The 17,219-nt window shown below is 38.4% G+C and overlaps 1 protein-coding gene across 1 annotated transcript in view; it reads left to right on the top strand.

Moving 5' to 3' along the window:
• Positions 1–3,183: 3,183 nt before the first annotated feature.
• LOC139687246 (girdin-like) overlaps positions 3,184–17,219 on the top strand; it is a 176,818-nt gene continuing 162,782 nt past the window's right edge. Inside the window, exons 1-5 of the mRNA XM_071584380.1 lie at positions 3,184–3,424; positions 3,549–3,703; positions 3,773–3,861; positions 3,944–4,052; positions 9,546–9,785. Coding sequence (XP_071440481.1) covers positions 3,650–3,703; positions 3,773–3,861; positions 3,944–4,052; positions 9,546–9,785 — 492 coding nt within the window. The 5' untranslated portion in view covers positions 3,184–3,424; positions 3,549–3,649. The remainder of the gene's footprint in view (positions 3,425–3,548; positions 3,704–3,772; positions 3,862–3,943; positions 4,053–9,545; positions 9,786–17,219) is intronic.

Raw genomic sequence — 17,219 nt, forward strand, 5'->3', positions numbered from 1 at the left:
GTCCCATAGTGGTGAATACCACAATTTGTGTCATACATTGAAAGGTTTACAAAGATGTACACCAGTAATACATAGATATAAATACATGGCAAAGGTAGAATGTTCAATTTATGGAATAATGGACGACAAGGAGCATTATGCTCTGCTTTGACAATTAGCCGTACGGCTCGCTTTTGAATTTTAAATATTGTGTCTGCAAGCGGAGAAGAACCCCAGAAAAGGATACTATATACTATACAGGAGTAGATATTTGCATAATATATTGACATGAGGACATCCATTGTTACGGTAAACCTGATGCTTCTAATAAGGAAGCAAATGGTATTCAGTTTTTTGCCCAGGTGACATATATGCTCCCACCAGGACAACCGCCCGTCTAGAACTATTCCTAGGAATTTTGCATGGGGCGCTTGGGGAATTAGTTTTCCACTTGATTCAATTGCAAAAGTGGCCATTTTTTTGTTTTTATTTGCAAAGTAAAGTAGTTGGGACTTTTCCTCATTTAAATTCAGCTGATTCCTGCTACATCATGAGTTCAGATGTTGAACGGTTTGTTTAGCATTGTTTGTTAAACTTTGGGCTGTAGAGGCAGTGAGTATGATACTGGTATCATCTGCAAATAAGAGTGGATCATCCCTTTCGTTGGTTCTTATATTCTCAGGTAGGTCATTAATGTAGAGGAGAAACAGGATAGGACCCAGAACTGAACCCTGTGGGACACCTTGGCATACAACTTTACCAGGAGAGATGAATTTTTTTCCATCATTGAGCAAAACCACGTGCTGCTGACGGTCCTGAAGATATGAGACTAACCAGTCATGTGCATTGCCCCTAATGCCATATTTATGCATTTTTTGCAATAGTAAATTGTGATTTACTGAGCCAAATGCGTCAGAAAAATCAAAGAACATTCCTACAGATTCTAACTTGCAATCAAGAGCTGTCAATATATTATCTATTGCCTGATAAGTAGCAGATTTGGTGGACCTATTCTGCCGAAAACCATGCTGAAATTTTGACAGAATCTTCTCAGATTCAACATATGGGATGAGGCGATTGAGAAACACTTTCTCAAATATTTTGCTAAACTGATTTAGGAGAGATATTGGGCGATAAGAATTCATTTCATGGGGGCTACTTTTCTTTTTATAGAGCGGGATAACTTTTGCAACTTTCAGAGGAGGTGGGAATATTCCTTGCAGCAGGGATTCATTTATAATATGTAATAGAGGTGTCCTGATCAGATGAAATGAGCGTTTAAGAACTGGGCTGGGAATCTCATCCAACCCTGAACTAAATTTATTTCGTAGATTCTGAAAAATATTTTTCAATTCTATGTCTGTGCAGGGGTAAAGAAATGAGGATTTGCAAGAGCTGGTAAAGCTTGGCTCCAATGGGTGAGCTGGATTTAGGGGGGCACTTGTTTTGGAGAAAAATTCATTGAAACTATTTGCTAGGATGCTGTAGTTGGAGATAGGATGGCCTTTGGAGTCATTGATTTTGAGTTTGTCTCTTTGTTTGTCTCTATTAAAAGATATTCAAGATTTTTGTAAATTTAAAGAAAAAATTAAGACTTATTTTATGGAAAAATGATAATACAATGTAAAAGAATGAGTTGGGCAGGGCTAAATCAATTTTACTTCCTATGCGATTAATCTAATGGAGCCATATGCAAGTTGCAATAAATAGGTGTAACTATTTATACTTATTACCCCTAAAATTGTCTTATATTTGCATAAATAAATTGTTGGACATAATAAATATCATTATTATTATTTAGTTAGTCTACAACATTTACTATCCGAGTTTGCACTATCTCTAATGGTGCAGTTATGGATATCATATTTTAATAGGTAATTTTCTAGATTAACTTTTACATTAATCAGAGACTCAGAGACGCATAAATAAACACCAAAATTAAAAAGCTTGCAAGAATTACTAGGTGGAATATTACCAAGAACAATAACAGCTCTCTTTTGTAGTAGCAATATTTGTTTAACATGTGGGGAGTGATACAATAACTCATTATCTCAATTCAAATGGGATTGAAAGATAGCATGGCAAAGTGTTAAATGATACTCATTTGTCATGAGAAATTCGATCTTTCTTAACATATAAACAGCTTTGCGGAGTTTATTACAGATCTGACTATGGCAGCTCTACCTTTTAACTTTATATCAGATTGATCGTAAATTTCTAGTATTTTAGTAGTTTCAATTTCCATTATATTTATCTGATGACTGCATTCAGCATGTTGAGTTTTTGAGCCTTTAATGAAATATCACTAAATCCTGACCATTCATAGTGATATGAACTATTCCAAATATCGCATACAATGACTTTATCCTGCACTTCGAGTAATGCTTTACAAGGGCCACAGCATGACCAAGATAGATTCTATTTTGTCACCTGAGGATTTAGATAAATATAACAGTTGGCTTTCTTTATACTGTCAGAGTCCATTTTTACCTGAAGTTCATGACTGATGTCTAAGAAATGTTTCTGAATCATTATTTATATTGCTTTGATTCATATTAGATTGTTGTATTTTTTCTGTCAGTGACCTGAAATGCTCTAATGGAACAAACAAAAGTTTATTTGGCCAAAAAAATTGATAGACAAAAAAAATATGAATTCATAATTTTTACAGAAATTCACTCGACAGACTAAAATATCGGTTTCGCAGACTTCACTTTTCACTCTGTGCCCGTCTACTTATGTTGCGAAATGCTAATTCTTAACTTAGGCTTGTCTTTATTATATTTTTAAGTTAAATTTATTTTTGATGCCACGGTTCTGTTATTCTATACCGCTGCCAATTTTAAGTGATATAAAATAAAAAATCTGGAAAAGAGCTCCTCATACCTGGTTTTCGGCAATCACACGACTTTCGCGATTCTAAAAAGTGCCCCTTGACATCCGTGACAAAGAAAAACTTTTATCGTTTAAATCTTATTTCACTCAGGAAAAATAGAACGGATATTAGAATTCTATGTTTACGCAGTACAATAGTAAATACAGGAGATTTACGCTTGAACAATGCAGTTTAGAAAATGAGAGGTCTCGTTTGTCTCGAATTTGAAATAGCGCTTCTCTCTCGTCATCGAAAATAGAATCGATAGGATCGAATATATCAAGAGTGAAATGGATATCGATTCTATCAGCGATAACTCTGATAATTCCTGTCAATGAAACGAAGGTTTGTTTAGTTTAATTCGGGAATCGTTGCCTTATGCCGTGGGGTAGTTTCAGGAAGGAAAAAAAAACATTCGCTCAATGAATATCATGGCTGTCCTCGTCTCATGATGAAAAATCGATTGACTTAAATTGGCAATGTTTTTGTGAAGAATATTTGTTACGATTGTTAGGACTATTAAACATGCTTCCCTGTGGTATGCAATGGATATTTACGTTGATATCGCATGTTAGTACCCTTAGCTATGGTTTTAACGCTAATCTGGTGCTTCATTATGGTGTATTGAATGCCAGTGTGAAACTAGTTTTTTGTGTGCTGGACAAGCTAACAGTATTTTTTTTGGGATTCCTAGGCAAATTATTGAACATGATGGTCAATGACAGGTTACGAGCTTTTCTATCAAGAACATTATAATTTTTTTCAATGACAGCAAATCAAGCCGATGATAAAATTATGGATTCGTCTACCGAAGGTGATCCATTCATGGAGGGACCGTTGGTGACTTGGGTAATACGCTTGTTTTTAAGGTTTCCAACTGTATTGTTTGGAATTTACTGACTTCTGTTTTTAATATAGTTCCAGTCCTGCTTGAGTAATCCTGAAAAATTGGTGACGCTTGATGATCTCATGGATGGGGTACTCATCCATGAAGTGATTTTGTTGATGTGAGTGTAATAGGGTCATTGAGATTTATTGACAATGTGATATATTTGTTTATTCAACAAGAAATCTTTTCCATCCAAGCAGTCAGCCAGATCCTGAGCGCAAGGGCATGGTGGTTCCTAGTTACAAAGATCCTATAATCAGAATCCGGAATATGGTGTCTAACGTTCAAAATGTTAGGGCCATATACGAGGTATGTGATATATTACTTGTAACGCTACTTAGGGGTTTCTTGCTAAGATAGTAAGTAGTGTTTCCTTTGTTCCCCATGAAAAGTTACACATCCGACTCGATTGCAGTCAAAATAGACGTGGTTCGAGACATGATGTTCAGATCATTCTAATTGGCAACGTTCTGTACAGTATATATTTGCCAAATCTAATCTGCCTGGTCTGTGTTGTTTGGTGGGTACCGATGGTGGTAACCTGTTTCGGGCTATGCCTTACCATCAAGTTGAGTTGTGGCACTAACTGTCATTGATTGTATTTTCATTTGTCGTTTAAAGTTGATGTTTTGTTGCAATGCACAGCTTAGTATTTCAGCCGATCTGCTAGTTGTGGTTTATGTAGTGCTCCCTTTCATGATTCTGGATTATTATTATTAAAACCTACATGTGCAGATAGACCATGGTGGCACACAAGTCCCAAGTATTATAATTGAACTTTCCTTGGAAAAAATAGCATGACATATCATGACAAGAATCAGTATCACGAAAGATAATAAATAAAATTATTCAGCAAAAGAAGTACACTTAAAGGAAACTTCCAAACACATATCCCTCACTTAAAAAAAAAGAATATCCCCATCTAATCAATATCATTTTCCCAATCAACAGGAGAAAAAATAAAAAATTAAGCTGTTAAACACAATTTTACACATCACATCAGTCAAATTATTACCAAAAATTGTTTACATTTTCTCTGAAAAGTCTTTACCCTGTTAGGAAAGGGTTTGAATAGTTAAGCAGGCAAGGTGTTCCAATCAAGAATTGTTTCATTAAGAAAAGAAAAATTTTTTTATTCATTCTTTGTGCTCTGCATTTTACATTGAAGTTGTGATCATTTCTCCCTATAAAATTTGGATTTCCCCCCTCTTTCCTCAGTTCTGCCCAAGCTTTCTCTCCCTTCAGGATGCGGATCATTCCACAAAGTCTGCTTATTTTTCTTCTACTTTGTAGAGGTTCCCAGCTCAGTGTTTGTAACATGCCAGACACACTCTCCAGCCTCCTATGCTTCCCCATTCTTTGGACCTTCTCCAGTTTTGTAATATGTCCTTCTTTGTGTCGGTCCCATACAAGTGATGAGTACCAAACATTGGTCTTACAAGGGTCTTATATGCCTTTTCCTTAGTTGCTCTAACAATCCCTTTGAGGTTTCTCATCACTCAATGAAGAGTTTTGAAATCTTTCTTAAAAATGCATTTCATGGTTAGCCCCCACCCTAAATCCTTGGTTAAATGTAAACCTAAGTATTTGCAACTATCAATCCTAGGAATGATATTTTCCGAGAATTTGTAGTCCCTATTGTTTCCATTTACCTTGTTACTAAAATTGATGGATAACCTATGTGGATAATAGTGATGGACAACCTAACCTGCGATGACTGTGGTGCCACTATTCCTCCCTGAGGCCTTCCTTATCTGTGTGGTCTATTTTGTGGACCTTCTCCCCTCTCCTATTCGTAGACACACCTCTGAACTGAATGAAATTCATCGAGAAAGTCAGTCAAGAGGGACAGAAGTTAGCGTTCTGCCTGTACTTCTCTTTGAATGTGGCTCATTTACCAGCCATTGTAGTAAAATGTGCATGGGCAATTACAAAAATCATAGTGGTATTGTGATCATCACTAGGAGTGAGATTTTTATTTTATTGTTTTTATTATATATCATTATCCTTGGGTCGCGGTAGTCCAGTGGGTAGAGCGTTCGACTGCTGACCGGAGGGTCCCAGGCTCGATTCCCGGGCAAGGCACTCTGGGCACCTGCAGCTCCACCCAAGCTAAATTGATTTTTCGGGTACCAGGTCTTCCTGGGAAACCATAACCGGCACAAGGAAAGGAACTGGCCCCCCTACCCTGATGTGTGAATTTCACACGCCGTATAGGGCTTAGTACTGGGTGATCTCTACCATCACCTACTAAACGGACCTTCGGGTTGATTACTGCGTTTATGGTTTTTATCATTATCCTGTGTATCTCTCATCCTCCTGCCCTGAGGATCATGCAGAAGATTAAGAATTAGTAATCATCCCCTCTAATGGGTTACCTGGCATTGATGGGTATAAGAATTAGGATAGATTCATGTGTATTTGGAAATAAAAAATAAAATGGGCAACTTACAGAAAGGAGAATACAAACCTGAAAAATGGTACTCAATTAGGTATGTACTTATCTATAGCAATTCCAGGTCGAGGCAAACTCCAGAATCCATTAAACACTAATGACATGAGTAAGGCTTACTTTTTTTTGTTGACATTTCATGCACAATCTTCAAACGTTCTAAAATCAGAAATTCCTTCTAAGCACACTTGTCACAAAGCACTGCAAACCAGAACGAGCTATGACGAAGAGATTCATTGGTCAATTTATATTTGAAGACATTTTAGAAGGCTTTTCAGTTGCAGCTTTGAGAACATAATTTCCTTTGTTGTAATATTTAGCCCTTTGTAAAATAACATCTCCAATCAGTACAAATATAAGCATCTTCATTGACCAATTTCTTCCGTCAAACATGTGGAAGACAATTTCAGCCATGAGAATAAAATAATACATTCTTGTGTTACACAAAATGAAATCTCAACTATTATCCATTACTAAAAAAGAAAGAAAGACTCGTACTTATTACCAGACCTATGGGATGTACTGGTGCGTGAAATGCACCAGTACATCTCATAGGTCTGGTAATATATTATTGTGATTTTTCTGATTAGAATTGAGGAAACATTTTTGTGTCAGACTGAAAAGTATAAAAGCATTTTATGTCAATACAATACCCAGTAAATTGAATTGTTACATTAAAAAATTAGAGAGTATAATGTTTATTCATTGTAGAATTCTAGAAATCCACCATCACTGCTGCTAAAATCATATAAGCAGTTATTTTCAATGGAATTCACTTTCACTGGAGTTTCACTTGTGTCATGTACAATATCATCTCCCTTTCCATATAGGGCACTACTAATTCTACTTTTTTGCAAAGATTTGATGATATTTTCACTTTTAACGTTCTGTCAAGAATTTTTCTCTCACTCACAAACACTAGAAATTGATTCATTCTTCCCATCTGTGCGACATCATGAGTTGGTGCCTCAACCCACTTTATCCATTCCACATGCATAAATCCACTGAACAGTTTATTGACTGTAATGCCCAGAGGGAGCAATGGAGGAGGTAATCCACCAGGAATCACAAAGCAAGATACATATTAAGTTCAGTGGCATGGCTTTTAGTCAACTCTGTTGTATGGGCCTCAAACTGATGGCACACTAACAAAAGGATTTGTCGGAAGACCATCTGGATGACTGGACTACAGCTTCATCCCTGTCAATCCATCTTTTGGCATGAACATGGACATAAATTCTGTGTGCAGTTGTACATTTAGGTAGCATTTTTCTTTTGAAGACCAGCAAAGGAGGGAGTATTGAACCATCATCGCAACATGCTAGAGTAAGAGTTTTGTGCATCTTCTCTTTACCAGAAGTCTTTAACATTGCTGCCTTAGCTCCTTTGATATCCACTGTTTTATTTGATTGGCCATCAAACATCAAGGGCACCTCATCCATATCCCCAATTTGTCCTATCTCAAAACACATCCTTTTTCTCAAGTTGATGACATATTTATGGAACTCTATAACCTTAATTTTGTATTTAAGTAGCAGGTTTTGTGCTATCATAGTTTCGGTATGCATGCAGGGACGGTGTCTCTTTGTGAATTCTTCGCATCATAAACTTGTCCCAGAAAAATTGGCAATAGACATACCTATCACTGATTTTCTCATTTCAATCAAGATCATTGGTCCAATCCAATTTGTTGGAACACTGATCACATCTCCTCTTGTGATTTTTATCCTACTCTTAACATGCTCCTCAAGCTTTGGCCATTCAGGAGCACATGAATGTTAAGTTAAGTTTCCCCATTCTCATCTGCATTCACTGGCTCAGTCTTTCTCTGTTCTAATATTATCTTCTTAGCCAGAGGTGGGCCAAATTGTCCTTCGGCTGCCCTGTTTCCATGCTGCAAAGCATAATTAACCACTTAAAATTTGAATGCAATCTCCCTAGATGACAATCTTCCTTCTTTACATCCTAAGAGGCTATTCTAATTTTACCTTTTTATGCAACATATAAGTTTCTATGGGTAAAAGCAGAAATGCACACCAAATAGAAAGGGACGTATTACGAATTTATCGATACTGTCATACCGCTTACAGTTGAGTGCCTGTGGACTCAGAGTTGGTCGGTAGGGATACAATGTGTGTATTAGCAGAGGGGCGACATCCCTGTCATTCCAATGCATACAAGTTTCACAGCAACACCACATGTACGATTAAACTAAATGCGCTGCCTTGTATTAATTCACAATTATTTGGGCATTTTTTAGGATGTCTTATCACAGAAATTACATTCTCAAAAAGAAATTTTTCAAAGAGATCATCTATAAAACCTTAGTAAATTATAATAATATATTTATTCTGCTTGGCCTTGTGATTATTGGCCATTATTCTACACTGTTGCTTTAACCTGTAACTTGACCAATATCCTGGGATGGATTGAGTCAGAAATATTGATCTTGTCCAAATGCTGAAAAGTATAAACATTGGGATTATTTTTGTCCCATTTGTAAAGAAGATTGTATCTTTGACATTGACAAGAGCAGAAGAACGTAAAGAGAAAAGTAAATATTAATTTCAGAATTGACTATGGCATATATAATGGAAACAGTAGTACAGTTAACATAACTCAACAGCAATTAATTTTGATTCAGTTGCTTACCTTTCTTCAGTGATACTCTTCATCAACGACAGTTGTAGGTGAGGCAAACCATTCAAAGTCACCACTCACTGGCATTTGACTAAGATATTAGCTGTTGATGGCACTTGGTATTCCGAAGGGAGAAAGTAAATAGGCATGGCTAACCCATTTGCCCTATTGTCTTTCGTATGAAGAGCATTTTAATTGGCTGAAATGTAAGTTTTCCATGGAAGGGTCAACATTTTTAAGTCCCGATTTATTTGGGATATTAGCCCTTGCAAGTCAATGCGTGATGTGCATGAAACATATTTAAGAGCAAAATGAACAAGCTTAAAATTAAAATATTCTTTCACTGGAATACAATAATTAAGGAGGATGGTGCAGAGGCTACTACTATTAGTTGAGGACTAATTTCTATCCAATGCATTTGTCGAAAATTACAAAAGTGAATGTGACAGGACCAGTAGGTGCTAGGGTGAGGATGTGCAGTCATGGTAAAAGTGTTAATGTGGCATATTTTTAGCACAATATTGTAAATTCAAAAAACTGCGAGAGATGCCACAGCAGTAACTTTAACAGAGTCATCTACTGATGTGCATTAATATATGATTTGTTCAAATTATAGAAGTTATTGGCCTAATTATACATGTTTGAACGTAGAAGCTGTGTTGTGTTTGTTCAACTGTTGATTGGCTCTCCTCTTACCCTTGGGGATGAAGAATGAGCTCTTTCAAACGATCCTCGTCTGCCCGGACCCTGTGGCACTGGCAGGCGTCAGTGGGGGCGAGAATGCCGTCAGTGCTGCAGTGAGGGATGAGCAGTGCGTGACGGCGATGCACCTGCTGCTGCTCTTGTTGCTGGGCGCGGCCGTGCAGGGGGCATCGAAGGAATCATTCATCGAGGCCATTAAACAGCTTCCCTTGGACTGCCAGCACTCCATTGTGGATTGCATCAAGCAGGTATGGCATGGCATGGGCAAGTATGGCACTGTAATGGCTCTGCTCATGTTTTCTCTGAATGCATCCCTCGGGGCAGCACTCTCAGTTAATTGGAATAAGTGCCACTGGAATAATGGGCTCTTTATTTTGTAATTTCAAATTGGTGCCATTTTATTGCCAATTGGAGCTGAAACATTTTGCTTTGTGGCATTTGCTTGGTTTTGATGTTCTTTAAGGAAATGCATATAACAAATTTATCTTAAAAAGTTTACCACAGAGATGGCAAAATATGGCCCCTTGGTGAATACTGGCACAGGTAAACCAGCATACACATGGGTCACTAATACACTCATGGTACCTAGATGTGCGGGGGTATCCAATTCCCAGCCTCCACCACCCCTTGGTTTTGCTTTAGCTCTCATTTTACGAAGTTGCGGAGGAAATATTTGTGAATATTTCCTCCGCAACCCCCCTCCACCCATTCCTTTCTATCAATATCACAGACCTGCCTCCCCCTTTACTTCAAGTGAAGATGCCTCAAGGAACACTGACTCAGGGGAAGAAGAAGACTAACAAGATGAGCATGTGACGGTTAGTTTTTTGTATTTTGACAGTTTTAGGTGCATTTATTAGTTTGTCATGTGAGCGTTTCTTCACTGCATTTTGCTACCTCTAGACGACAATCAATATCGGCCCCTTGTTGTTGCTGTGTGTGCTTCTCATGGCGATTGCGCTGGGGCAGGCGGTGCACCTCTACCACATGTGGGTCCCAGGCCCGGGTGCCGTGGTTGCAGATGTGGTGGGCAGCAATCTAGAGATGATGAGATTCCTGAACCAAATCACAGTGATCTGGGAAATGAAAGTGGGCGATGGTCAGAATCCTGGAGGGGAAGAGGACATTGAGAGCTCGGCGGGACGCTTTTGTGGTGGCTAGCTCCCCTTTGTGTTTCATCTGGAAATTGTGGCACTTGAAGGGTCAAAGTGGATTTTGCATGATCTCAATGCAGGGAAGACCAAAGATTGTGCCAATCAGAATGTGTGCAGAGAAATGTCTGGGTAACTCCTTATGTGAATAGACAAGTGAGCACCGAGTGTTTCGTGTCAAGTGTTTTCTCTTTTTGTGCTCATTATTCTAGCCATCCCTCCCTGGATCTTTTCCCCTCCTCTGTATAATATTCTATAACTATTACTCCAAGATGATCCACATGAAGTACATCGGAAAATTGCAACTACACCACAAAATCATTGAAAATGTGCACGATATGATTTTGGAAGATTAACTATGAAGTTGCATGAAATTGCTGATACCATATACGGGATATCAAAAGAATTTGTTGGTCAAATTATGAATGAGGAATTGCAATTGACAAAGCTTTTGCGCCGGGTGGGTGCTGTTTGTGCTCATGTGGATAAAACACACATTCGGACGACACTTTCCAAAGTGTGTGGTGTGCTTTACGGAAAACAAGATTGATTTTCGATGTTGATATGTGACAATGGATGAAAGATTGGTTGGCCATTAAAAGCCAGAATCGAATCAACAGTCCATGCAGTGGATAGAGGTTGGTTCTTCAGCTCCAAATAAGCCGAAGACAGTACTGTTGGTGGGAAAGGTCATGGCGTTAGTTTCTTGGGATGCAAAAGGAAATCTGTTGATTGACTATCTTGAAAAAGGTAAAACAATAACTTGGAAGTACTACAAGGGTAAGGTAAAAAGTTCTCAGCCTGACACAGAGATGGCATTCCAATTAGGGAAAATTTATGATTCCTGTCTGGGTGGACATGCCATTAGTCTGTAAGACAAGTTTCAACTTTTTCTCTCAAGTAGCTTGTTAACACGTATTGCTGCAGTAGACTTCGTGTTTTTTGTTTAATGGAAATGCGGTCATAAAATTCTTTGCAGTTATCCTAGAAGGCAGCCTACATCTGAGGTCAATTGTGCCATTAGAGATGGAAAGGAAAGGAAGAAAGGGTGGAGAGAAATCTGGCATTAGCATGCTCTTAAGGAAAGTTACTAAAGGGTCTAACAGCTTAGCATTCCATCTAACGGACGGCATACTCACTCAAAGTGCCTTCTACAAAGCACCTCTAGTAGGGATCGGGATACCACTGAAAAATATCTGCCGCCTCTGGCATTCGAACCCAGGCTCTGGGTGGGAAGCCAAAATGTTAGCCACTGCACCATCCCGATCCCTGAATTCTTTGTGTCGAATGGATTAACCCCTAAGAAAATTCATCTGAAGTTGACAAAAGCAAAGTTGTTTGCTTCTGCTGGAAAGGTCATGGCCAGTGTATTTTGGGATGTGGAAGGGATCCTGTTAATTGATTACCTTCATGGGCTGGTGCGTTGGTGATAGGAAAACTACAGGATTTGGGATATGATTTGCTTGGTCATCTGCCATATTCTCCTGATTTAGCACCCGCAGACTTTCCTCTGTTCCTCAAATTTGAAGAAATTTGTGTTTGGGAAGTGCTTCACATCCAATGCAGAAGTTAAGAGGGCCGTGGATGGATATTTTCGCAGCCTTCCAGACTCTCACTTTCGGAAAGGAATACTGATGTTGGAGAAATGCTAGACCAAGTGTGTTGAAATCAACGGAGATTATGTAGGAAAATAAAATAATTTTTTAACTGGAAATCTCAGTACTTCATTGTCAGACCGAGAACTTTTCACCTTACCCTAGTATTCTTAACTTCAAATGAAACTGGACACAAATATTGGTGAAAGCAGATTTGACTTGTGAAGGTAAAAAATGTTTTCCATCGGGAGAATGCACCTGGCCACAAAAGTGTGTTGGCAGTGTGAAAATTGAGGGATCATCTGGTCTAGAACTTTTTAGATCATCCTCGAATGGAGGAGGAATCTGGTCTGAAGACTGGTATCATCTTTAGTTACTATCCCAAGAAAGGGTAAGGCAGCGATATGTGAGGAACCACCGATTCTCAGGATTATCTACAAAAGGATGGAGATCAGGGAAAATGATTACTTAGGGGATGATTAGTTTGGGTTCAGCAAGGGAAGAGGCATGCATGATGCCATTGCAGTATTGAGATCACTAATAGAGAGGAACATAGAATACAACCATGAAGTATTTGCCTGTTTCGTATTATGTGGAAAAGGCATTTGATGGTGTGAACCGGGAAAAATTGATGAGTATATTGCAGAAAATAGGAATGGATTAGGGGGAGAGGAGGCTAATCCGCAACCTGTACATGTCTCAGACTGCTCATCATTTACGATCATGAAATTTTGGTTGGATGAATATAAACATGGCCATACCAGCTTGATGGATAATAAGCATTTGGGATGGCCAAAAACTGCGACAACAACCAATAACATTGAAAAGGTTCACGTGATGGTACTGAACGACCATCAAATTAAGGTTAGAGAGATCGCAGAGGCTATGGGCATATGAAAATAATGCATTTTTCATATGTAGACTGAAGATTGGACATGGGTAAGCTATCTGCGCAATGGGTGCTAAGTTTGCTCACTTTGGGCCAAAAATGCATTTGAATGAACATTTCCAGAGGCCCTGTTTGAGCGATTAAAGTGAAGTGAGTCAAATATTTTGCATCAATTCATAAATTTGGATAAAACATGGATCTACCAATGAACTCTCAAGGTGGAAGAACAGTCAAAATAGTGAACTGCGAAGGGTGAACTTTCTCTGAAGAAAGGGAAGATGGTTCAATCAGCTGGGAAGGTAGTGGGGACCGTTTTTTAGGATATACATGGAATTGTCTATTCGATTGTCATTAAAGAGCTAAAACAACAACAGGAAAGTATTACTCAACATAAATTGACAATCTAAAGGCAGAAATTGGAAAAAATGGCTTTTGAAGGAGAAGAAATTGCTTTTCTGTCAGAACAATACATCTGCTCACACTTTGTTGGTTGCCATTTCTAAAATTTGTGAGTTGCATTTTGAATTGGTTGACCACGCATCATATTCACCAGATCTGGCCCCCAGCAACTCATTCCTCTTTCTTAACCTCAAAGTTTTGCCTGGAGGACAGAGATTTTCATCGGGTAAGGATGTAAATGGCATAAATGAAAGCCTAATTTATGGAGAAAGATGTCAACTACTATTTGGAAATGTTGAAAAAGTTAGAGCATTGCTGGAAAAAGTTTGCTGACTTAAAAGGAGACTATGTTGAAAAATAAAAATAAATGTGAAGGAAAAATATCTTATGAATTTGTTATGTCGGAAATATTTCAGACTACCGTCTTACCTGCCTGGGGATCATCATCACAAGCTGTATACATCTTGAAAATACTAAAGATGAATGAAGGATCTCAGGTTTTCCCAGCGTATGGTATTCAAGAAGGTCTCTCGGCTTTCCCACTGGGTCAGGTTGCAGTACACCGACGTTTCGAAGGCTGACTCTGCCATCGTCTTCAGGGTGAAGTTCAGAGCATAAAAAAGGGCCTGGTATTTATACACTCCGCCAAGCCTCAGGTGTGCCCTGATTGGTCGGAAGCGTTAGTGTGCTCCGCTACAGCCAATTGGGTACGTTCCCGTGCATTTTTTATTTTCTTTAGCACTGGCTTCCAAGTGTTACTGATTTGGAAGCCGTTGTCTCTGTTGAAAGTGTTGGTGTCTAGTCAGATTTCAACGGCTTCTTTCAACACGCGATCCCAATAGCCATTGGAGTGGCATAACCTCTTCGTGCCGGTAAAGTTGATTCTGTGGTCGTTATTAAGGTAATATTCGGCGACCGCAGATTTCCAAATCAGTAACTCTTGGAAGCCAGTGCTAAAGAAAATAAAAAATGCACGGGAACGTACTCAATTGGCCGTAGCAGAGCACACTAACGCTTCCGACCAATCAGGGCACACCTGAGGCTTGGCGGAGAGTACCTTTTACCAGGCCTTTTTTATGCTCTGAACTTCACCCTGAAGACGATGGCAGAGTCAGCCATCGAAACGTCGGTGTACTGCAACCTGACCCGGTGGGAAACCCGAGAGAACCTCTTGAATACTAAAGATGGATGTCTGTTGATTTTCTCTGAAAGCCTATCGTGCTCCCTTGCCCCCCCAGTAGGTTATTTAAAATAATAGCATTTTACCTGTGCCCTGTGCTTATATACTTGAGTGTCTGATGTGCGCAAGATGTAACCTATTAGGAATATTTGGTGAATTTCAGCATGCATAGTAATGGTACAAGAGAGTAGAAGAACCTGCATATCCTCTTTTGTCAGTTCTTAATAGATTGCTATGGATCCTAAGGTTATGGTTTTGCATGTGTATAATAACCTACCTTTGGTGCTCAAAGCTCCCATGATCTCTCCTGATTTTGCAGCCAATGTTAAAGCTCTCATATTGAATAAGTGCCTCTATAGTGTTCAGGAATTCATGGAATATTGAACCTGGATTACAATTTGTATATGTACTTATATTTTTTTTATCAATTATAATTTTCTGTGTTTTTGTATGTTGTGCTTTATATCTGAAATATTCATCCCTAGGAAAATTAACTATTATAACACTATTAATGTTTTTCATATTTACTTCCATATTTACCTATCTTTAATATCTGACTTATCTTTGTTTGTTTGCAATGGTGTTCACTTTTTCCCCGACAGTGCTTTCACTGTTCTGCTTAACGTACTAATTTTAACCGTCCTCTGTAAACTTTCCATATTCTTGTTCTACACCTTCCACCATGCGTATTTGGCCCTATTTTCCCTATGTCTCAGTTTATTATTGAATTCTTTTTACTTCTTTCTATCTAACTCTTTTTACTTTTTTCCATTTCCTTCTCACATCTATCTTTTTAATCATCTCATCTGTAATCCATTATTCCCTTAAGCTTTTCCTATTTACTGTTCCTATAGTTTCACTTGCTGCTTCCAAAATCCCTTTTTTGTTACATTCAGAATTTTTTTTCCTAATAGTAACCAGCACCCTCTCCTTACTCATGATTTTCTCCACAGCCTGCTGGTAGTCCTTCCTTGTTGGTCCAGTGAGGCTGCTACATGTCATTTTCTAACTCTCTTCTGTGTTTTATCCTTTCAAATCAGATGCCACACTTCATAATTACGTGCGAAATTGTCATCTGAGTCCAAATTCACTCCTGGGGTTCTGCGAAATGACAGCACTGTTTTTCAATCAGTGATTAGCTATGATTTAGTCTTAATTCATGCCTTCCCGAATCCTCTGGCATTTCCATGTACAGTGGAACGTCATACAACATTTCAATGTAATAATTCAGAGTGTTAAAATCATTTGCCTTGACCGGGATTCGAACCTGGAACCCAAGATGTCCAGCCGAGTGCTTTAGCCAGTTAAACTATCGAGGCCTCCTCTTTAACTCTGAAATTTCGGGGCTTTTAAAGGAACTAGATGTTGTAACAAAATACCGTACGTACAATGTCACAGGCAATCGTAGTCGTGCCTGACGCACCACTGTCCACAAAGTAAAGCTAACTTTAAACACTTTTGCCAACTTAAAACACACTGTTTTTACCTTTGACAAATTCCAAGAAACTGCAGGAGATGCCACAGCAGTAAATTTTAACGGAGTCATTTGCTAATATGTATTTCAATGCAACAATGCCAATCAATCCCAGTCAAGGCAAATGATTTTTACACTCTGAAATTATTGCATTGAAGTGCATATTAGCAAATGACTCCGTTAAAAGTTACTGTTGTGGCATCTCCCGCAGTTTCTTGGAATTTCTTGTGAAACATGCATAATTTGTTCCACCATCTTTCTCATAAAGTGAAACACTCAGCTAGAGAAACAACTTATAGCATAAAAATTGATTTAAAATATGGTAATGAGTTCCTTGCAAAAAAAATAAGTTTATTCAAAGAAAATTATATAAATACAATGTTTAGGATCATGGATCACATTCACATTTTCTTCTGCCGTGGAATGAAGCAACCAGGAATGCAACCGCAATTTGTAAAAACGAAAAAGAGTAAAAATAATTAGTTTATTATTTATGATAGGTACTTAATTCCTTTTCACTAAAAAGCTCCCGAGAAACATTTGTTTCTGCTGATTCTTCATAATTTTGTAAAAATGCAATTTAGCATTTTCATTGAATAAATTTCTGGTGCACATAGTTATTGCCTTATTAGAGGGTTGCTTCGTATGCATGGTATGTTGCTACAATTTTGCACCACCTCCGAATCATATTTAACCTACTGTTTGAAACGTTACACTTCTTGAAGGCTGGTTGAGTTTCTATATGGTAAACAAATAGGGGTTTAATATTCAAATTGGCACTTGTGTTCCCACAAAATAGCAGTGTGAGATGGCCTACATATCCAAGAAGCAACTTTGTAACATCATTGAGGATATGTAACTGTTGCGTAGATTGCGTTGCGTCCTTCTTTTGAAATGCCTATCTTCTTAATCTCGTCCTTGTCCTTGGGGATAGTGTAAATCGTTTATGTGGACTGATTGTTGATGTGTGTGCTAGAGCAGGCAAGCTCACACC

Source organism: Hetaerina americana, unplaced genomic scaffold, assembly GCF_022747635.1.
Source record: "Hetaerina americana unplaced genomic scaffold, ioHetAmer1.1.p SCAF_18, whole genome shotgun sequence".
Classification (NCBI taxonomy): Eukaryota; Metazoa; Arthropoda; class Insecta; order Odonata; family Calopterygidae; genus Hetaerina; species Hetaerina americana.